At 45.2% G+C, this 23,167-nt stretch overlaps 1 protein-coding gene and 1 long non-coding RNA gene across 13 annotated transcripts; one reads left to right on the top strand and one right to left on the bottom strand.

The window, feature by feature from the left end:
* Window positions 1–106: 106 nt before the first annotated feature.
* On the top strand, window positions 107–13,983 carry LOC116654964. 3 transcript variants are annotated; one of them, XR_004310124.2, is made up of 3 exons: window positions 107–642; window positions 12,699–12,745; window positions 12,804–13,983. It is a non-coding gene; the product is annotated as an uncharacterized LOC116654964 (long non-coding RNA). The 3 variants fall into 3 exon arrangements; XR_006507456.1 differs by having other exon boundaries at window positions 107–1,139; XR_006507457.1 differs by lacking the exon at window positions 107–642 and adding an exon at window positions 10,462–12,625.
* Window positions 13,964–23,160, bottom strand: LOC6497661 (basic-leucine zipper transcription factor A). 10 transcript variants are annotated; one of them, XM_032451809.2, is made up of 10 exons: window positions 22,511–23,160; window positions 16,570–16,632; window positions 16,378–16,516; window positions 16,202–16,316; window positions 15,787–16,149; window positions 15,184–15,717; window positions 15,007–15,126; window positions 14,479–14,951; window positions 14,280–14,388; window positions 13,964–14,220 (listed from the first exon to the last, which is right to left on the bottom strand). In XM_032451809.2, the coding sequence occupies exons 1-10, from the start codon at window positions 22,593–22,595 to the stop codon at window positions 14,101–14,103; spliced, it is 2,121 nt and encodes a 706-aa protein (XP_032307700.1). In that variant the 5' UTR covers window positions 22,596–23,160; the 3' UTR covers window positions 13,964–14,100. The 10 variants fall into 10 exon arrangements, with proteins under 10 accessions (XP_032307700.1, XP_014761768.1, XP_044572259.1 ...); XM_014906282.3 differs by having other exon boundaries at window positions 15,184–15,714; XM_044716324.1 differs by having other exon boundaries at window positions 14,288–14,388; window positions 15,184–15,714; window positions 22,511–23,159.
* Window positions 23,161–23,167: the final 7 nt, after the last annotated feature.

The following is a 23,167-nucleotide window of genomic DNA, read 5'->3' as shown; positions in this document are numbered from 1 at the left end:
AGGATTGGCGGTAAAAAGCTTGTAAGTTAAGAATAATTTTAAAGTTTTAAATATTTATCAAATATATAAATGCATTTAAGTAAAAATTTTTATTAAGATTGGTTGAAAATGTTGTTCAATTTTATTTTCTGGCTCATTTTAAACTCAATTTAATATGAATCTTTATAATAAATTTTATTTTAAACATAAAATTATTTAAACTGCACGTTAAAAATTAAAATACAAGTACATTAAGAGCCACTTCCACCTGATTAAGAGAAACTGCAGGCTGCGTCCTCTCTTTTTTTGCAAACTCATGCCCGCCATTCCATCACTTTTTGCAATGGTCGTCGGCGTCGCAGTCGCAGTCGCAGCCGACGTCAACGTCTCAACTTTCTTTTGTGGCTTTCTTTCGCTGCGAATTTAAAATTGCATTTCATTTGCAAAAGTTCCGTTGCACATGGCGGATCGCGGTTCGCGCTCTCTTTCTTCTCCTCGGTTATTGCGAATATCTGCTTGTGTTTCTGTTTCTGGCGCTGTGCTGGTGTGTGTGCGTTACACTGCAACTCGTGGAATTCTCCGGGAAAGGTTGTTTTCACAAAATTTGCATTTGACAGGTGCAGGCCGCAGTGCGAATAAATATTTAAAAGCTTGACAACAATGGTAAGCATACTGAACAGAGGCCGAAGCAGCGATTCGATTAAAGACTACAAAGGGGAAAATGAAATAATTTTCAAAAATACAAAAACACACACACACACGTACAGTAGTTTAAATCTTAAGTATTTCGTGTGGGGAGAGAAGCGAGAGCGGAGAGAGTGCACTCTGAAATTGCAATACACACAAACAAATTGCCACGCAAAAAGCGGCCGGCTTGCCCCCCCCTGCCCCGATATCTCTGCATCTGGTGCAGAGTGCATGTGTGTGCATTGGATGCACTTGGTGCGATTCATTTGCTTTTATTGCCATTTCTGGCCCCCGTCTCTCGATTTTAATTTTATTTTTTTCCCCATTTTCGTTTCGTGTGGGGGCTTTTCGGCGATGGTGGCAACCCTGCCGGCCAAATGCGTTGGAAAAAAGTTCTCTACCCTTCTGTCAGTGTGCAGCGCGACTTTGAAATGAACAGCAACAGCGACGAAGTGCAACAGCAGCAAAAACTAGTAATAAATTAAACAAAAAGTATACAAATTAAACAGTGTGAGTGCCTAAAAATGGAAAAATATAAGCCAACAACCGGCCTTATTCATGAACTTGAACAATTTTGAACTGGAACTGTGCTCGGGAAACAAGGATTCAAAAATATTAGTGCAAATAACAAACAAGAGTTCAAATAAATTAAAAGTTCTGGAAGTTTAAGTTACCGGAAGTTACTTGAAGTTACCGAAAACTTCGAAAAAAAACACGATTTGTGTATCAAAAACTAGCCAAAATCGAACTAAAACTCAATATTTTAAACTCTGCAAGTGTGATTAAGGAAAAAAACATCTATTAAAGGCAATTAAAACGCATTTTCTCCGCAATTGACGATGACCTACGACAAAGGAAATGAAGTCATACCCACACATAGGCGCCTCTCTCTCTCTCGCACACACTCAAACACACACATGCACACACTAACACTAGCACGCTCTGCAACCCACCAAGAAGCAAAGTGCAGGGCAACAGCAACAACAACAGGCCCTACGAACAACAACAATAACCTGAAAATTGCACTGCGCATGCACATGAACACTGAGAGAAAAAAAGCACACACACACACACACCATACCGATCTTGCGGCTGTGTTGGTGCGCTTTTGTTCGCTCGCTCGTGGAAGAAGAAGCAGCAGCTGCGAGAAACACTAAAAAATAATTCAAATTGTAAGCAATTTGGCAAATAATTGGACGTTTTAAAAGACATTTTCGCCAGGATGCGAGTGGCTAACGGTAGCATTTTCCCCATTATCATTTTTCCCATCTTTTTGTTTTGCATTTTTGCGGAAAACGCGTCATGCCAACGGCAGTTGAATGCACTCCTCGGATTGCTTTCCTTCCTCAGCTGATAAAGGGGAGCAGACTAATCGGGGCTTCAAAATATCTTACATATAAAGAAGATGCTCTTCGAGCTTAATACACTGATCGTAAAGGGAGCTTACTTAGATTAACAGTTTATTAATAGTTTTGAGGTTAGTTTCAGGTCCTTTTGATAGGGTTGCCTACTCCTACTTTGAGTCACAATCCCCCTTGATAGCCAAGAAACAAACCATTTTCATTCAATTATCCATACTTGGATAAGTATTTCCCAGAAATATTCATAAATAATTCAGAAATCCACTTCCATTAGTGCTCTTGAAATTCAGTTTTTAGTGTTTTTTCCTCCCCCCTTTTTTTTGTGTGGAAGAAAAGGAAGGATAGAAACCCAGATGGGAGCTGGGTGGCAGTGCCAAAGGACAATGGTTCAAGTGCAAAGAGGATGCCAAGCCGCATGCAACAATGCTAACAACAAGGACCGAACGAACCGCCGAAGGACAAGACATGCATTCATTCTTTTTGCCCGTGGTGAGTTTCGTTATTGCGTATACGCCGTGTGGTGAGAACTAGCCGAGAGGCAGGCACAGAGGGAGAGCAAGCGAGCGGCCAGACAGAGAGAGGAGCTATTTATAGAAGGGGCTCCAAACAGAGCTCAGCCTTGATTCCGCCCTTGAACTAACATTGCTGGGAACAATTCCTGCTTCTCCTGGATCCTAGCTTCCATCGCCCCATCGCCCATCGCCCAGCTCCCAGCAGGAGTCCAGCAGTCGTCGCAGCTGGAAACCAGTTGGGGAGGCTAGGAGGAGAGGCTTCATCGCATATGTCGCCAGTCAAGCGTTGATTTTGTTGGCGGTTCGCTTTTTCGCACTGCCCCATGTCCTTGCTGGTTGAACTCAGCAGGCTTTGACATTGATTTGGTGCATCCTGCCGCTGTGTGGGTGAGAGTCTTTGGCTCCAACTCCCACTCAGCTGTCACAGTATCTTGTGTTTATGAATTTATAGATGGGTTGGTTGGCTTGTTTTCATTAAAAATACTCAAATACTCATTTCAATTCAAATAAGTTTAACCTTCGGGGATTATGAGGAATCATATTGGAGTTTGTTTATGTAATTGGAGTAACTACTCCGGGACTGTTTACCCAAACCGCCATATGATACTGTATAGAGGTTCAATCCAAGATAGTTTGGATTGAAATACTAGTTCCCCGAGAGTTTAAGACTAAATGGCAGTAAAGAATGAGCAATAAAGACTGCGGGATGGAGTGGGATGATAGAAAGAAAAGCAATTGCAACTTGAGCAAACAAAAGGCAGCGTAGAATGTTTGCAAATTGAATTTCCAGTAAATATGGGCAACGAGCAACTACACAGAGCGAAAGCCACAGATACAGATACAGATACTATAGCCTCTCAGCCAGAGTAGGCTGCTTATATGTGTGTGAGTGTCTTTGTATCTATCGGATGCAGTTTAGCGCTTTAAAAGGAATTCTGTATTTTATGCATGCGATGCGTCGTCTATATAAAGTCTTGCCTCACTTTCTGCACCTCTCGCTGTCTCTCGGCGCCCCCTTCTTCTATGACTGTACTCTGGTGGCAGCCATGGAAACGACGTCATCGCATCATCGTCGTGCGTCGAGATGCCGAACCTAGCCAGCAATGGCGGCCTCTCCATCGCCATCGCCATCGCCATCGCCATCGCCTCTTGCCGCACTGTCGCCAGGAGGAAGCAAACTGCAAAAATACATATAAAGAAGGCAGAGAGTACTCGGCGAAAAAAGCGAAAAAATTTCATACAAAAACTAGCCGCAACAACAATGCAAGTACTCCCCCTCCCCCTCGGTTATCTCGCACTGAGTCAAGTCCATGTACTTGGCTCTTTTTTGTGTATCTGTAGAATGCGTTCTCTTGCTCCTCTTGCCTCTTGCCAGCTGCATCTGCGGCACTATGATGGGGGAGGTGGGTGAGCTCGTTTGTGCTAAGCAGCTTAGGCCACAATTAAAGCCTCCTTTTTCTAGTCTTTGGCCAAGTTCTTGCCACCAGAGGAGGAGAAATACCAGAGGGGGGATTCGAGGGGATTAAGGGATAAAATTTCAATGAATTCCAGAAAATTATGAAATTATACAGTCTATTGGCCAGAGGAGGTCTCTTAATAGACTGCAAATTAAACTCAGCTGAGACTTAACCACAAAAGGGAAGCTATCAAGTATACGCCGTGTTGGACGTCACAAAATGACCAAGCAGATGCACCTGCTGAGTCATCAATCAGCACTTAACCCTTGACTTCCTCAAATAAAGACCAAAGAACTGACATTCCTGGCCTGGTTGAGTGCGCATGTCCTGGAGGATCACCCCAAGAAAGGGTGATCAAGGCTACAAACGACTTGTCCCATAACTGTACCTGAGCCGACGTATTCAGAGCATGACCATCCACCAGAGGGGGAGTCCTCGCCTTGAAGATTGCACTCTGCTCGTGTGGCACAAAGGGTTGGCTTTGTCTGCACTGCAATTTGCAACATTTTTCCATACGTACATACTGCCTCTGACGCTGACGCTGACGCTCAAATGCATCGTAATGAATGTCATCCGTTTCACTTTGAATTATGTCATCCTCTGTGACACACATTTCCAGACACAGGCAGCTTATCCGCCCGCGCCACAGAGCCACAGAGGCACAGAAGCACCAACGTGGCTACAAACCAACTGTTACTCATTAGGAAAATATAGTAAAAGGCCACTATTCGAAATAATATTCCCCAGTAGCCCCTGGTGCCTTGCTGCAAGCTCCATGAGAACTCTGAATGGAAAACAACTATGCCAATCAGTATGGATTTCAGCACATTTCTTAATTGTGTAATTCGAGATGAGTCAACAATTGCGGCGAACGGCAATAAATTATAGAGAATATTCCTATTCCAGACACAACAACAGCCACGAAAATCGTAATTGTTAAGTGGACTGGGACTGGGCTCCGTGGAATGGGAATGGCTATTTAAATGAGCTCAGGGTTCGAGTTCTAAAAAAAAACATATTTTCGGGTGAAACTTTCCTTTAGAAGGCTGTGTAGAATCTCCTCGCGAAGAATGCAACCCAAATTTTCGGGCCTCATGAGATTTTATCGCAAAACATAAACCCAAATTGCACTTGAATATCACATTGATATTAACAGAAAATCGCATTTAAAATCGCCATTGCACGTTCAGTTTGTTCAGAAATTGTTCGAAAATTATATGGTGTTGCCCCTTCTGCCACTTGCCACTTACCACTTGCCCGAGTCTTCGGGTTTAACGGTACAACTAATTTATGCCGGCAGCTAAGAAGAAACTTCTAAAGAACTGGCCCGAAACGAGCCAAACAAAAACCGAAATGAACTCCGGGTGAACCGAGCTGGACGGGAGCGAAGGCGGAAGTTCGCCAAGGAAGCCAATTGAATGCTCCGGCAACAATCCAGAAGTGGAAGAAAGAAGACAGCTCGAATTGAAGAACAAGTGCAGTTCCAGCGAAGGTTTAAAGTTTTGGTGAAAGGGGCAGCCCTTTGAGGAAAATGAACAAAGGTTGTCTTGGAGATACTCTTTCCGAAGAATATTCAAATAAAATAAGATGGAAGAATCATAGATAACTATAACTATAGCTTTAATAAGATTATTAAATTTAATTCTCAGAGAAAGTATAGCTTGGATTCTGAAACCAATAGACTTTCCGCGAAATACCCTTTCTTGCTTAAAGATGAAAAGTTGCAGCTAATTGGCAGCTGCCTCGAACAGGCCGCAAGGAGCCTCGAAGGGAGGTGCCTCGGGAAAAAATAATAATAATAATAATACAAAAAGTAAGAGATCTGAAACCGGTCTCGGCACCGCGGCTCCTTGAATTTGTTTGCCGGACAATGGGGCGTATGCGTAATTAGATCTCTGTTTGCATTAGTTTCGTTCGCTAATTGGACTAAGTCGCCTTCGTGTGCAGCTCAGAGGCTTACAAAAAAGAAGAAGCGAACTAAAGCAGCTAAAGGGGAATACACTGAGAAAAATGCATCAGTCCATAATATATTTAGAATTAAACTTTTCTAAAGATCTGAACTTCAATTTTCTAATGCTATAGTCTTCCAGTCTTCATACCCTTCATCAAAGTCTAGAGAGATAATCAGGTTTTGGAACTCCCGAACGATCCTCGATCCCTGAGGCTTTCTTCTCTCCAGCGCCCAGTCTTCCCTTTTCCCAAGTGACGTTGCACTTATTGCTTGCAACGGCCATAAAACGAGTTTTTGCCACTGCTTCCCGCTCTTTTTGCCTTCTGGCCCCCGTCCCCTCTCCTGCTGCACTTGGCTCCGGCTCCCCCTGCACGCATTCTTCTGATACTCCCATGCCCCTGCCCCTGCCCCTGCCCCCTTGTTTTTTTGTTGCAAGCCCCCTTCCGTAACGCTCTATTGGATTCTTGATGCGCTGCGACTTTGGTTCGTCTACCTTCTGGCTTTTGTTTAGTTGCCATGTAGCATAGGATTTTGAACCCGTTTGGCTCGCCACCCCGCGACGCCCCTTAGCACCGTCTCTGCCACATAGCATGTGGCGTCCCTAACCTAACCTAACTTTTGGCTCAATCTTTTCGTGTTTCCCCTTTTCGGTTCTTTGTTGCGGCTTTGTTGTGTTCTGTGGCAAGGTATTGTGGTCACGTTTTGAATAAAATACGACTTCTATGATTACCACACCTATTTAATGATTAATTTTAGTGATACTTGACCTATTTCGAGGGCTAATATTGCAAGATGGCGGACTTTGAGAAACTTTCCAACACTTTTATTCTTGAAAACTTTACTTTAGAGCACTATGAAGGGCCTTTTGAATGAAAATAATTGCAATTTTGTCCAAAATTTATGGTGGCAGAGGTGGAAGCCGGAGAAGAATTGGGTCTCCTCGGCCCATAACTCACTCAGAGTGCCTCTTTCTTTGGATTCTTCACGCCCCCGTCCGCGCTTCCTCCCTCTGGGGGGCTCATGAAAATGTTTAAAAGTAATTTGTGGCACATGTGGGTGGGCACTGGATAAAGGCGACTCGAGGGCTTGCAATCAACAACAATGAGAAATTACAGACACCGAAAACCAAGAGCATGCTGCAGCAACAAAAACAACAGCAACAAATGTGTGTAAGCTGCGCGTATTTCCTGTCTGCCTCTGTGTGTGTGTGAGAGAGTGTGTGTAAAATGAATGAAATCGTCAGCGGGTGGCGAAAAAAAAATTAAATAAGAACTTGCAAAAACACATGATCTTCAAAGGAAGCCGAACAAATACTACAGATATTTTTTATAAAATAAAAATAAAATATAAAGCTTAATTTAAAAAAAAAAAAAGTAAGGTATTCTACCTGTACTCGATTTCAATTGAAAAAACCACAATAAAATGCAAATGCAGTGACTTAAGAGAGGAGCAAAGAGAACGCCAAAAAGGGGAAAGCTTTCGTGTTGGCTCTCTCTCTCTCTCTGTTTTTGATTGCGCTCTTTTCTGCGCTGCTGCGGCGCTGCAAGTTGCGTGTCATTGACCTTTGAAATTGCATGTTGCTGCTGAGCTGCCGGCGTCGCTTATGTGCTGCCGTTTCTCCTTCGACTACGTCATTCTACGCTATTCCACATTGGCCCTGCCACATGAGGCAGCCTGCTGTCTGGCTGCCTCACGTGTGCCTCTCTCTGTCTTGCCTCACGCTCAAGCCCTTCCTTCCTTTCACCCAGCCAGTCAGTGTGTTTGTTTGTGCAAAATCATATTAAGAAAGCGACTCGCAAAAAATTACTCTGCTGCTTATCTTTCTTCTTCATTGTTGCCTCAAAAGTTGTTGCAACATCTTCAGAGATGCTTCTTTTTATGGTTTTTTTTTCTGTCGCTAAAAACATTTACTTATTGAGTTTATGAATGCAACAGAATAAAAGTAATGGATGGATAAAATAACTACGAAATTAATTAATCCCCTCCTCACTCCCCTTGGATTACAAAGCTTTCGCGACAAACTCCCAAAAAAACGATGTTGCAAGGAAGGGACTGTAGAAGTTTGCCAGCAATTGTCTGCCTTGCCACGGAGTTGCAGAGTTTTCTTGGAGTTCATTGAACGCCTTCGGCTTCGCCTCCGCCTCCACCTTGCCACTGCCACTGCCACTGCCACTGCCTTGGGTTGCCTCCGCTGTGCCTTGCCCCAGACATAAAGCAAACTCAAACTCAATAAGCGAACGCAGCGAGCAAATAAACAGCAGCCAATAAGAGATACGAATGCGAAGATACAAATCGCAGGCGAAGATACACTTCTTCGTCTGGCAGGCCAGGCCAGGCCAGAGGACGAGGAACAGGTTGCAAGGGCCCAGGTCCCAGGTCCCAGTCCCAGGTAGGGAGACCCTTTGGGATCGATCCATTTAGATTTATTTAATGGCCTCGCTTGGGGGCAAGACTGATCGTTCTCTGATCGGAAAACCTATTTATCCCTGGGATGGGCCAAGGCAAGTCTCTGTGGCAAGAAACACGCGTCACATGCCATATGATTTAATTGCATAAAGGCCGGGCGACAAAAAGTATTGCACAATTTGCTGCCCGCAGCCAGCGGGCCAAGAGGAAGCACCCACCGACGAGCCGTCAAAACAAGCAAGTGCTGCTGGCCAGGAAAATAAAACCAGCCAGACCCAGACCCAGACTCGGCCATAAAAAGGAGCAGTCAACGTACCCCGAGCCAAAGCCAAAGCAAAATCCACAGCCAAAAAGGAGAAAACGAAGCGGAATAGAAGGAGCCGTAGCATGACGCGGCAGCAACAAAAGACAAAAAGCAAAAAACACAAAAAACAAAATGCAAAAAAAAAACAGAAACCGAAACAGAATCAGCCATGACCCACACCAACAAACAGGAAGAGCGTAGCGAAACGCAGCGGAAAGCAAACGCCAAAACAACTTTTGCCCAAAAAGCGGCAACTGTAATAAAAATGCAGGCATGTGGGGTGGTGGGAGGAGGAGGCCAGAGAGACAGAGAGAGTGGGCTGAGAGAGCGAGCATTTATTCGCTCCAACGCCAAATTTCAATTACAATTACCAACACTGTTCAGGGCAGAGGACACAGGACAGTGGAAGAGAAGGAAGCCAGGGGGAAGGGCATATAGATTATAACCAAGAACTTGAAAGAATTTGATTAAAGATTGGACCATCTTAGACATATCACACTAATTTCTACCCTATTTTGGCCAAAAAGAGTTTGTGGCTTGGCTTGAAAAAAGAATAATTCGAATTTGGCTTAAATCTCGGCCTCTGCTAAAGACTCTCCATTGGATCCCATCGTATATGGCTATTAAAAATGGCTGCTAACATGGCTGCGAACAACACTCACACACACACACACTACGAAGAAGAAGAGAGGAGACACATAACCCACACAAACACATACACACACGGGGGCAAGCATTTAAATCGGAGCAGCTTCACGAATGGAGTTGCAAAACAGAACGCCCAAAGGTTAATCAACTCTGCATTTTGCAACCGACTCTCACGCCAGAGTGCTACTCTCTCGCCAGAGTTTCCCCATCGGCGGCCCAACGGTAGGGTTGCCATCGCGCAACTCAACTCCACTCCGTGTTTGTTGTTTGTTGTTGTCTGTGGCACGAAAGTGGGTACCAAAGCGGATAGAGCCAAAGCCAAAGAGGAGGAGCAGCGGAGTGGAGCTGCGAAGGCCAAGCAGCGTCTAATTGAATTGGTTGCATGATGCCCCACCTGGCCCCCTGCCCCTTGCCTCCTCTTCGTTTTATTTTTTTCGCCCATGACAATGGTATTGAATGGAAATCAACAAACGCAGAGAGAACTCTCCCCGGAAGAGAGTCTCCCAAAGAGTGGCCAAGAGCTGCGGCGTGTTGCATAATTTCGTGCAACTGCATAGGTGCTGTGTGGCAGGCATGTGTGTGGGTGGCTTTGGCCTTGGTTCTTTTTATACCCTTGCAGAGGGTATTATAATTTTGGTCAAAAGTGTGCAACGCAGTGAAGGAGACATCTCCGACCCTATAAAGTATATATATTCTTGATCAGGATCACCTCCTGAGTCGATATGAGCATGTCCGTCTGTCTGTTTCTACGCAAACTAGTCTCTCAGTTTTAAAGCTATCGAGTTGAAACTTTGCACACACCCTTCTTTCCTTTGCAGGTAGTACATAAGTCGGAACGGCCGGGATCGGTCGACTATATCCTATAGCTGCCATATAACTGATTGATCGGAAATGGCATAACTTCGTTGTTTTTCAAGTTAGAAGGTTGGGACTTTCTATGGATTCTTATTTGGTCCAACTTATACGATCTGCCAAATTTCATAAAGATCGGTCGACTATATCCTATAGCTGCCATATAACTGATTGATCGGAAATGGCATAACTTCGTTGTTTTTCAAGTTAGAAGGATGGGATTTTCAATGTATGCTTCTTTGGTCAAAATAATTCGATATGCCAAATTTCATAAGGATCGGCCGACTATATACGATCCGCTGTATATCTAATAATATAGATGCGTGGCGCCACCTATCGGACTGCGACTGAACTGCAAGGGTATATAAACTTCGGCTCCGCCCGAAGTTAGCTTTCCTTTCTTGTTTTTTTTTGAGATGAGATACTAGTCTTCTAACGCAATATACTCGATGCTTTTCCGATTTACTTTGATCCTTTAATCCGTTTAATATTAACCCCCTCCCTGCGGTCTCTCGGAATGCGTCCAATCAGTGCGAATTACTACTGAAATGTCGCATTTTTAATTTAAATCGCACTCCCCGAGATAAATGAGAATTAATGGCTAAAGTTCGATTGGAGGAAAGAAAAGCAAACAGTTTCCAGATGATTGCATTCCGCCAACAGGACACAAATGAGAATATATATTTGATTAATGACACTGAGGGGGGAGTGCGGGGTGGTGGAGGAGTGAGTTCAGGACACTCTGCATAAAAGTGATTTATTCCACAAATTAAAAATGGCGGAAATCAAATTAATTGAAATTAATGCAAAGATTTATATCGGCAAGACAGGGCGTATGAGTGATATTTTTTATGGTCATAGATTTCAAAAGGATTTTTTTATCCGATTAAATTTGTTATTCTTTAAATAATTATAAAAAAATATTTCAGAGATTTAAATAGTATAACATATTTTCAAAAAAAAAAAATTACAAACAGGGCGTATGAGTAATATTTTAAAAGACTTGCTTATTAAGTGTGTAAGAATATAGTCAACATTTTTAAACATAAAAATAATGAAAATTTTGATCAGAATCATTATAATTCATAACAATTTAACCACAAAAGGATATTTTTAATAACTTATTTGAGCTGGCATTTACTTATTGTTACCAATTATTGTACTTCATACCTTGCAGAGTTGTGGAGTTTTGTTGTTAATAAATTGCACTTAACTGGCTTATAGGAAAGTAAACAAAGACACTAAGAGAAACACCTAGGAAGCTAAGAGAGCCAAAGAGAAGGGAACGGGTTGCAAATAACATGCCGTTTTGCAAAAACAATTCGGAAGCTCTCAGTGCTCAGTTATGCTGTTGCAGCGCTGCTCTGCCGGCTGTTACCGGTTTTTATGGCCGCGGCAGCAGCAGTGGCAGAAGTGGCAGCAGCAGCGCCAGAAGTAGGAAGGAAACCAGAAAGCGCCCCTCTGGATGGGTGTATTGGTGGACGAGTGCAGCGGTGTGTGTGTCTGTGTGTGTGTGTAGCGTCTGCTGGCGCTGTCTGCTGTGAAATTGTTGAGGCAGGTCCTGGCTGGAATACGCGAAAATAGGTACAGCCAACGAACTGCGCTCCAGACGACCCGACCGACGGGTGTCTCTGTGTTCCGGATCTGTGTGTGGATGTGGAAGTGGATGTGGATGTGCTACCACCAAAGCCAAAGTCAGAGCCATCAGGAGCAACAGCAAAAGCAAAACGCCGAAAGAAGCATCGAAAAACATGTGGAAGAGTGGCAGGCCAATGGGTGAAGAGTGACTCTGAAGGCTGGATGGAGCATCACAGTACATATGTATGCTGCAGCCTGGGTTCCAGTGCTGGGAACTGCTTGCTGCTTGCTGCCTTCTGCCTTCTGGCTGCCAGCATTCTGCTTGCTGCAAACTCCGAACAACAAGCCGTCCGTGGCAATGGCAACACACATACCGACCGACCGAACCGATGTAGCCAAAACACTCCACTCGATAGATACAGCCGCAGTCGCCGCTCTGCCGCCGCTCAGCCGAGCATAGTGGCATAGCTATAGCTTCAGGTTCAGCCTCAGTTTCGGTTCTGAGCTTCAGCTGCAGCAACGTTTCCTCACTATCCACTATCCACCTTCCACTGCCCACTATCCATCTATATCCGCACATATATCGGCACTATACATGCACTATATACATATATGTGGCAGTCTCCCCACCCCCCCGACTATACACACACTTTCGCGAGTAACTATTTTTTTTGGCCACGGCCAAGAGATGAATTGGTAATGCAATTCTGGCCAGCTCTCTCGCTGGCTTTCCTTTGTTGCAAATTGAATCGAACTGCAGCGGGCGATCGGCTTACGTGGCCAGGGCCGGAGAGGCGAATCTGTGGGGGATTGCGGATTGAGGATTAGGCCAAGTCAAGTGGAATTGTTTTTGCAGATGTGGGGGCGAGAGAGAGGAATAAACAATAGATGTAAATACGTGAAACCATGGTATCCTTAACGGACATTAGAGAAAACTACAATATATTCTTTCTTTTTTTTCAGATTGCCAAGAGGTCTATGAGGTCTATATGAGCATGAGTCAAAAATTCGTAAATATGTATTTTTTTAAATCCTTTAAACGGTTTTTAATCCAATCACTATTTGCAGATGACTCAGAGAGTCCTTTGAAGCCCATCAGGAGTGCCTGAAGGAATTTCACAACATAATCAAATGGGTTCAACCAAGGGTTGCTCGCAGGATGTTAAGGATTTGTAATCCAACTCAAATGGTGCATACTCACATATGGACCATTAACAGAAACCCGTAAATCCGAACTTGTGCTGTTTTTTATCTGTTACAAGACCGGCATTATGGGAGTCTGTCAATGCAAACAACTGGTTTTTGGCAACAAAATCAATCGAATGTGTCACAATGAGAGACGACGCGGTCGTAAAACAATGAATCGAATAACCCAACAAACTAAACAGTAATTAAACCGATAAAGGACATAAATCCTAGATAAAATAAATCAAATAATCCACAATCACTCAGTAACTCTAATTGACCTCCAAACTGCCCATTATGATTTGTTCCTTTTGACTTTATTTTCGACATTATTTGATTTACCAAAAACCGACCCAACGAGTGCCCCCAGAAACCAAACCCCTTCACGACCTAACCACCCAGCAAAAAGGACTACACCAAGGACCTTTTTCTCTCTGGCAAATTGAGGTAGTAGGTTGTATAGTAGCAACTAAGAATCGTACTATACAATGTGCTAGCTTTCTTTGCTTGACAATAAGCCGCATTTGATTTGAAAATCCCCCCCCAATGGAGTTCTATGTGGAATCGAAGCCATAAGTGGTGGTGATGTGATAAAATTTAATTTATGCAAAGAATTATTATTATTGAGAAGTAGTGCTGTTGAGAACCAAACTCCGTCCAGCTCGATCGAGAGCCGACATTCGCCAAGCAAATGCATCCGCCGGGCGCATGTAAATATTGGTATTGGTGACATGTGCAAATGTTTGTATGGCTGATTCCCTGAGACCCTAACTTGTGACTTTTAATACCAGTTTCACAAGTTTTGATCTCCGGTATTGGACGCAAACTTGCTGATGTTAATACAAAAAAGATAAAGCAAACTGAGAGCCAAGGGTCCACTGCAGTTGGCAGTAAGTAGAAAATTTATTCACGGGGTCTAAAGTCTTTACCAGTTATGAGAATTGCATTTATAAATAATTCTTGTCTCTTTCTCTTGTCAGAATGCTGCAGAGGTGGAGTCCTACAGTTCCCACAACCCAAACCCAATAAATAATACTCCTCACTACGCTTTACATTATTTTATTATATTTAAGACTAAACACTACTTCTACTGATACAGATGAGAGAGAAGAGCATGATCTGAACAATTTCATTGTCGAGAAGGTAAAAAATATGTATATAGTATTTATCGTAGAATGGTTCATGGTTCACTGATGCGTGCACTTGTTGTCCTTGGACTTCTTCTTACGATCTTCACTTGAATTTGATCGTCGAGTACCCTGAATCGGCATGTAAGGCGGCGTGGGACTGGCGCTCTGATCTGTTTCGAAAGAGTTACGTCAATATATAGCGATGCAATATACGGAGGGCGTTAAATACATATATACCAAAATTTCCAGACTTGGAGTACTTCATGTGGGGCGCTATGTCCTGGCCGCTGTGATGGGAGCTGTCGTGGGAGCCGGCCTCAGAGCCATAGTGCTCGGATCTGTGACATAGGATGTACCATAATAGTATTACAATCATAGATGTATAAAATAATAAAAATAGAAATATAAATCTTGAATTTGTCACTAACCGCGTCATGGAGTTGTGAGCCTGCATTTGCTGCACCTGCTCCGCCGCCATGTGCAGGGACACGGGTCGCTGTCCTGGCCGGCAGTTATCCACTGGCAGTGTGTAGATGTCGTCCTCTCCCCTGGTGGGTGGCAAGTTCCTCTGCTGCTGCTGCTGCTGCCGTTGCATGGAACTGTGATTGGAGCCGCCGCTGTCTCTGGTGAGGCTGCCGTTCGTCAGCGGTCCGTTGTGGTGGCGCTGCTCGCGACTGTTATTCAGGACATCGATGGGATTCGAGTAGGCCTCCACGTCGATCTCGGGGTGGTTGCCATTGCTGCCGGAGATGCAGTCCTGCGGCAGAGCGAGCAGGGGGCCGCAATGCGAGTTGGTGCCACAGAGCAGGCTCCCGTTCCCGTTTCCATTGGCGGCGGCTTCCTTCTGCTGGGATTTCCTCAGACGAGCCTTTTCCTTGGCGCGCTTGGCTTTGGCCTTCTCCTGGAAAGATTCAAGTGATTAACTTTAATATTCTAAGTCAACATCTCAGCCTTACCCTCTCCTGCAGCATCTTGGCCAGCTCCTTGTCCTGCGCTTCAATGGCCAGCATGCGATCCCTGTGCTCCTGCCGCACACAATCCTTGGACTCAATGGCCTGCAGACGCCGAGCCAGCAGCTGTTGATGAAAGTTAAGGATTAGTTTCCGTCAAGGAGTTGTATACTCTAAACTCACCTCATCCTTCTGCTCCTGCTTGAGCTTCTTGCTCATTTCCTGGATCTCCTCCAGCGGCAGCCCGATCTCCCGCAGGCTGGCATAGTCGCAGGGATCCACGTACAGCTCGATGTCGTCCGCGTGCTGTTGCATGTGCCGCTCGGCCGCCTTGGCGGAGGCGCCCAGCCCGAAGTTCCCCACCAGCTGATCGTACTTTTCGGGCGACAGCTTCTGAAATTTGGGTTCGGTTCTTAGGAGATTCTCGTGCGACGGCGAGCGCTGCTTGTGACTCTGAAGGGGTGTTGCAGCTGCATCGACAACACTAGCTGATGTTGCTGCCTCCCCGGCTGCGGGTGTCGCAGCTGTTATGTTGTAGTCGCGAATGCTGTCAGCAACATCGGCGTAGTCCACGAGCTCGTCGATGTCAGCTGCCTGCAGAGTGGTCTGGGGAGTGGGTGGGTGCTGAGTTATGGATGAGGTGCTGGGTATGTTGGCTGAAGATGTTGTGGATGTTGCTGTCGGGGCATGGCGACGTGTCGGCGTAGATGGATGCTGCTGAGGTGCGTGATGAGAGCGATGTGAGTGATGTGGCTGCTGCTGTGGCAATGATAAGCTATCACTCACCAGCAGCTGGCCGTGTTTCTGTGCAGTTCTACTGGGAGAGGTGCATGCCGCAGCAATGGCGGTTGCCGCGTTCACCGAAGTGGCGGCCGGCATATCTACAATATTTGGTACGAGCGATAACCCTACATAGTTGTCTGTTTCTGAAAAGTGTGGATGTTGCTGCTGCTGCTGCTGGTATCTAGCCTGCTGCGATGTGCTCGGCTCTGGATTCAGGCCGTTCAGTGTCAGGTGTGTCTGTTGCTGTTGTTGTGTCTGATATTGCTGCTGTTGCTGGTGTATACTTGCTTTGGCGGGGCGGGGCGGCGGGCGGCTCTTGTCGCGGGTTGCAGGTGGCGGCACGGGCGGCAGGTTCACATAGATCTCCTGCAATCAGTTTAATGAGCTGGGGGATCGCTCTGATGTCCAAGGAACTCACCTGCATCTGCTTGGCTATCAGCTCGCTCTGTTGCAACTCCTTCTGCTGCTGCTCCTGCAGATCGCGCTCCAGCTTGTCGGCTATTTCTTTGGCTACTCGCTTGTCGTGCTCCTCCCTGCGAAGATCGGAAGATTAGCTTTGGATGGAAACAGGTTTGAGGACTCTGTGATAGTTACTGTTCTGTCAGTCGCCTCCGGTAGGCGTCTACCCTTCGCTGGGCCTGCTCCTTCTCCTTGATCTGCTCGTGCAGGGCTGTGGGAAAGTCCTCCCGGACCACCGCATTCCTGTACCGATTCCCCTTGTAGAAGTCGTTAACTGCAAAGAATGCCATGTTATATATGTCTCGAGCAAAGGGGATCCGCACTTACTCTCTTGGGACTGCAGCTTGTAGGCCAGGGCGCCGTCCTCCCGCACGAGCCATTCCTTGCAAACTGCAATGAGGAAGCGAAAAAAAGCTGCTGTGAGTGGCTCGAATCACCTCTCTTATTACTCTTAATGGCAGCCCAGGTATCTAATGTCGCTGCCTGATCAGATTACCACTAAAATCTCTAATGAAGCCCCCCAAGATCGTAAAATCCGTTGCTCCACTTGACGGCCCCCGTCCCCGGTAATGCGATGAGTCACAACCAGCCCAGCTCGGAAAACGGGTTCACAACAAAGGAATTCCATTGAAGTTGTAATCCCCTTGGAAGGGGCCTCATCTCCGGACACTTTGATCGATTTAACCAGGCGGAGAGAGCGATCGCAGGCCATTGATAAGCGAAAGCGTGGTGGAAACTTGCCACTAATTGTGTGCGTAGAACTTACATGGTTTGGGGTTTGTTTCGGGTTATTTATGGGTCTTTGATGTCTGTTTTGTCAGCTTGATTTTTGTCAAGTACACTGGGATAAAGGTTTATTTGGAATATGGTATACAGATAGAATATGAGCACTTATAAGATACTATTTGTGTAGATACATGTATCTGTAATAGCTGTAGCTGAAAGCCAAATACTTTCTTTAAAATAAAACTAAAATTTTTAAGTCACTTTCTTTATTTTCTGTGTATTTTTAGAGGATCTACGCAATTGAAAATGTCTGGCAGTCTGAGTTCTGGTCGGCGAGCGAGTTGCTGTCATTTATCATTTCATTTCCCCGAGCTGGGGCAGCAAGTTGGGGGAAACACAACTCTCAGTCTCTGTCCCGGGCTGTGGAAAGGGGAAAGTGGTCTCTACTTGATTCACAAAGTACATCTAGTTATCGGATTGATAATCGGTATCTAGTTAGATACAAAATGTAGACATACTTGATTGAAAATGACCGCCGGAATAGATAAGATTGGAGATGTCTTCTGCTAATCTATTTCTAATTACCAACCAATTTAACCTCTGTCTGAGAAACTCCCGAGTTATCTCCATTTGTCACCTTTGTCCCCCTGACTTCCCACACTCGAAGCTCCATTAAGTTCCTTCCAGAACGACTATTAAAATAATTTTCTTATCTCCTCGCTCGTACCTCGCATAAAGGCTCTTTGACTTCCAACTGTCAACTGGCAATTACTTGAACTCCGACCCTAGATTTCCTCGCTGGCGAGCACTTGTAATTAGAACACTCCAACAGAGAATGAATTATGGGTCAGGCCTTGGGTGCAACAACCTCCCACTGCCCCAGCCCCAGCCCCAGCCCCAGCTCCAGCTCCAGCTCCCTTCGGTTAATGCGTTTAGTGGCGATTTCACTCAATTAACTGCAATTTGAGGCAAAAAACAGAGAGTCCTCACTCCGGCGGACTTAATCAATTTAGTTGTTTGATTTCTGACTGCCCATACCCACTGTGTATCTGTATCTGTGCATCTGGGCTGGTAAGCTGGTAGCTAAGAGGATTTTTATATGCAGGGGCATGTCTGACTTGGCTGGAAGAGTGTACTTTGTGCCGCGGCATAAACCGAAACTGAAACACAAAGTATTTTTGCAAACTCGCACTTTACTTGGCTGCGTCCGCCGAGTGGTTCGGCCTGATTGCTCGGCTCAGGTTGCTTGCTGGTTGCTGCTTGCCCCGCCTCTCCACTACCTCTCCAGCCCCTCTCAACTGGATCAAACCACTCCCCTGGCATATGCAACACTATGTTTATACCCTAGAGGTGTGCGGTAATGCAAGCCTCTGGCTGGCAATGAGCTGGAACTATTTTTAAAATATTTTCAAGTATCATATGTGAGTTAAATGGAAGAGGTTATGATCTTAGGAAGCTTGGAAATTAAAGTTATATTCTAGGAAATATTGGAATTCAAGACAAACTGTAATCATGCAGAAGATAGGCATCTACTGTATGGTATCTGATAGTATCTATCTGTAGAAGTATCTATCTGATTATAAAAGAGTATTCGGGTCTTCGACTATCTTATAAAGTATCTTTGTCGTTTGCTGTTTTGTGCTTTCAGCGTATTACTTACAAAGTCTCGAATAAGTGTCAGTTTGTGTACATACTCATATGATTCTGTTCTTACGGCTTTCAGTTTTTTCCTCATAATGCCTCTGCCAAGCGGGTCTTTTTATTATGCGCACCAGGCATTCGGCAAACGGGCAGCAGGCAACGGGCAAAATACGAAAACAAATTATACAGCAAAAAATAAAAAAAATTAAACAAAGAAACCTGTGTGGAAATTAACTTACTGTACTCCATACGCTGCCGTTAAATAATGTTCCATAGGAGGTAGGAGAGGAAATGGCCGAGGCAGTAAAAATTGTTCAGCGATACGTCTAGGAAAATTATGGCCAGTGTCATTCGAAATTGGTAATTCCAATTCGCCTGCCAGACAATTTTGAAATTCTTTCGATTTCCTGTTCATTCAGACAGTGGACACTGACAGCTGATTTATTATTGTTGCCCATTTGGGGCCAGAAGTAAGATATTCAGGTGGCCCTGGAACGGGTTTTTTGGGTTTTTTGGCCAAAAAAGAACTGTTAACCTTTGCAACAAAGCAGGGTGAGTGGTGCAATATGTGGGTCAGAAGAGCATTTTATCGACTTGACCAAAACCCACAAAACCAGAACGGGTTAGTAAGTCGGCCGATGCATGATTCATTTGGCTTTGAGGTTCGAATTCGGAAGAATTCTTCTGCCAGCGGGTGGCCAGGGCCGGGATTTCTGCAAATTCTTGAAAGAAAGCAGCTGAGCTAAGGCTGATTGAATTGCTTGAGTTTTTGTTTACCCTATTCAGACCTTAGCCCAGTAAGTATTTCCAGCGAAAGACTGCCGTGGAAGGAATTCAATTTGGCGAAAAACAAACCTCTGGAAATTTACCTGCCATTCTCAATTAACCTTGCAACACTCGGTTTACAGTTCACAGCTCTTGCCAGAGCCAACCACCAACAGGTCTGCACTTAAGGGGCTTCCCCACCTTACTTTCTTCCACCTCTTGGGTCGCTTGGGGCTTTCCCATTTCCCCGATGCACTGCCTCTGATTTGCCAAGTTCAGTTCGCCAGTTGGATGACCACGCTTGAATGGCAACGGCAACGGCTCCCCGATCGCGTGAAGAGTTACATAACCCCAATGAATGATAATGGGTATACTCACACCCGTACTCACACTCACTGACTCACACTCACACATCCCAGCCATATCCAGCTACTTATGCATAATAATCAAACGCTAAACAAGTGTGGAAAGCCAAAATTAGAAAGCAGTTTGACGGGAAAATTTATGAGAGAGCCGCCACAAAAATCCAAATATGCAGGAAAATATGTTGTGACGACTCTTGACGACTTGCAACAGCCACCAGTGCTGCTCCTGCCACTGCCGATGGGGCAGGCTGGCCACGGAGAGAAGAAGACGCGGCGCCGAAAGTGGAAAAACCTGACTCAAGGTTGTTGAACATGCCACTGCCACTGCCACCGCCACCGAACGAGAAATGCGGCCCGCAATGTCGACTATTTGAATGTTGCATCTGACAGATACAGATACACAAAAGCAGCGGGTGTGCGAGTGTGGGAGCGTGTGTGTGTGTGAGTATATTTAGCCTGCCTTACATTGACCTTAGCCAGGCCAGGCGATGAGGCATACCTCCTCATCCGAGATGTACTTCATTCAAATGAAGTGGCGAGTTTGGGCTCACTTTTCATTGATTGATGGATTGGAGCTCCGCATGCATTCGTTATGGCCAAAAGCGGAATGGCTAATAATTGTCTATTCAGAGCCAGAAATGAGATTCATTTCGGTTTCATGCTACAATACTTATGAATCGAGACAGGCAAGCTTTCTCCGAGGAAGTCAGCCCATTAAGATGATTGTAGTTTTGAAATGGATTTAAAAGCAGGTTGGAACTGCAGCTACGGTTGTCAAATATGGAATCTATCTGTAAGTTTATTTACTCCCCCTAGTACTCCATGAAATCCCTGCCCCAAGCACTCTCCATGTTGCATAAATTCATTTGCACTTGCACTGCAATCTTCGCTTATTTTTAGAATTGCATTTACAAAACCAGGCACTCCGGCACTCGGGAGATGGGATTCATTATTTGGGCATCTTGAGAGCCGTTTTTTGTAGGCCACCGCCAGTCACCATGCCATGACAAAGCGGACAGGACCGGAGGTGGGGGTTCCTTTAAGTGCTATCCCCATAGAAATGCCGGAGAAGACCTCTTTCCCGGCACTTGCACATCCTGTCGTTGTGGCAAGTGAATCATTCCTGGCTTGCGAAAAAAAAAATGCAAGAAATAAACTGCATTCAGGCGGCTCGTCATGCAACTGCTGCTGTTTCTGTTTCTGTTTCTGGCCCATGTCCTCCTACCCTGACACCCCCGGGCACAGCCCCCAAAGAACCCCTCCACTTGTCGGGCAAAAAGAGGCCAGCAGTCGAGTGAGTTGGAGAAGGAGATGGAGAGTTGGAGGCCCGGCCTGCCTTTGGGAGCTCTGGGGGTCTTTTGTCATGCGTGCTTGGGCGCAAATGAAGCGGCTGCTAAATCCCCTTTTCGAACCGTCAGCTGCTGCTGCTGCTGCACGCGCTGTATCTTCAAGATACAAATGCTCGGCCGCAGCCTTTTTGCATGTCTGCACTGAGAGAAAACTTGACTGAAAAGGGCTCTAGTCCAATGCTAACAAGATACATCTTAAGGAACTACTTCAAAGTATAACTACTATACTACCTTATATTTCTATCTTTCAAGAATCACTTGACTCTATCCCTTTTTCTCTGTGTAATCATTAAATGGAAAGTGCTGGCTGTAATAATTTTTTGCACCTCCAAAGAAAAAGAAGAAAATGTAGTGAACGTTTTCCCTTTCGGTTGAGGGGATCGCTCTCGACTCCCCCTCTCCAAAAGTCCCCTCCGAAAGCAAACTATATAGCTCGGAGTTTGTTTATTTTTCGACTGAAATTTCTTTCGGCCGGTCGTTGGTCTTCTTGGTTGGCTGTTGGCTCTATGTGGAATACGCCATGGAGCTGCCTCAGCTGCTGACTGGCAGTCTTTGTTTTGTTTATCGTCTCACGAAGACTTTCAAAACCAAATTCGAGTCGGAAGCCCCCGGGGCCCGGGAAAAAAACAAAAACTCGCCAACTTCTTGCGATTGTGACGGAGGTCGGCGGTCGGTCGAGAAAGTTTCCAGCTCGCGTCTTCTGGGTAAGACTCGTGTTTATTTTTCTTTATTTGGGCAATCTTTTTCATTAGCATAACAGCGGACTGTGTCGCGGGGCGGTTTGCACAACAATGTCTTTGTCAGCGACCCCTTTATATTCGGATTTCAATTAATTGGCCTTATTGAATGATCTTTTCTGTTTTGTAACATGTCTCCATCACATGCAATTTATGCAAATTTTTCGAGTATTATATAAGGTTTACTTCATAGGCGATAAGATGTCAGAAACGTGTTTGTTTACTAGTGACTCAACACATATATTTTTTCAAACTTTCGAGACGACATTCGAGGAGTTCTAGGAACTTGTTGTTTGTTTTGGCTGAGAAATCAAAGATATAGTCCGATCGCAGGAATGAAAGGGCATACAATATGTTAGACATCAAGGAATATTAAGGAGAAATATCTTAAAAAGTAATTCATTATTTTTCAAAACTGTCAAACTGGTTTGGGGTTCTTAGAAACAAAAGACTCTCTTTAAATTATCAGCAACAGGAAATTCCCGAGTGGATCTCTGGAAGGTAAATGGCAGTCCTAACCGACTGAAACTAATCACTTCTATGTGGCCTCCATGGGGCATGATACTCTCGAACCCAATCAATTTCCAATTATCCCAATACCCGTACAAAATTGTTCATGTTCAACCAATTTGGAATTTGGAATTTGGAATCGGGTTGCTGGTTGCTGGTTCTTAGGCCGTCTTACCCTCATTAACATGTCCTGATCGGGGCAGGGACTCCTTTGTGGCTGGCGGTGGTGCGGCGGCTGTTGTGGTTGTGAAATTATTCATCTCTCTCCGCGCCCTCCGGCCCTCACTCTCTCTCTGTTCGCGATGCTGTGCCTCGAATATTAATTAAATAACGCGAATTAGGCTCTCAGAGGGGCTCAGCTCAAGAACAGGTGTTTAAATCACGGGCTCAAGGACGCTCCCAGTTGTTTTTTTGTCAAGCCGCTCTGCTCCTTCCACTCCAGTGGTTTTTGTTTTGGCCTTACTTGTTGAAGATACAGATACAGAGATACTGCGGGCGTGAGCTCAATTAATGAATGGACTTCAAAACGATTTTCATTTAATTGCGTCGCTCTTGAGGCCCGGCCTGGCCTGCTATTTCACTTTCACACTGGCACACGAGAAATAATTGTTATAATTCCACAATTTCCATCGGCAACACGCGCGCAACGACAGCTGCAATATGCAATTCAATTTGTATCCGCAAGATACATGCCTCGACCCCGGGCGGGCACTCAATCGAACCGAACTGGCGGCGGTTCCTCAGTCGACAGTCGAACGGATGGCTGGATGTTGAGTGGCTTGGCTATCCGGCGACTAGAAACAACAATAATACTGCAGGCTGGAACTGAAAC

Source organism: Drosophila ananassae, chromosome 3R (genome assembly GCF_017639315.1).
Source record: "Drosophila ananassae strain 14024-0371.13 chromosome 3R, ASM1763931v2, whole genome shotgun sequence".
Lineage (NCBI taxonomy): Eukaryota > Metazoa > Arthropoda > Insecta > Diptera > Drosophilidae > Drosophila > Drosophila ananassae.
The sequence above is the reverse complement of the archived record's forward strand: the minus strand, read 5'-3'. Positions and strand labels throughout refer to the sequence as shown.

Coding starts and splice junctions, on each gene's coding strand:
- LOC6497661 (XM_014906284.3), bottom strand. CDS start 22,595: ATGAATAATTTCACAACCACAACAGCCGCCGCACCACCGCCAGCCACA. Junction 16,150..16,201: donor TGATAGCCAAGCAGATGCAG/GTGAGTTCCTTG, acceptor AACTGATTGCAG/GAGATCTATGTGAACCTGCC. Junction 14,952..15,006: donor CCAAGATGCTGCAGGAGAGG/GTAAGGCTGAGA, acceptor GAATCTTTCCAG/GAGAAGGCCAAAGCCAAGCG.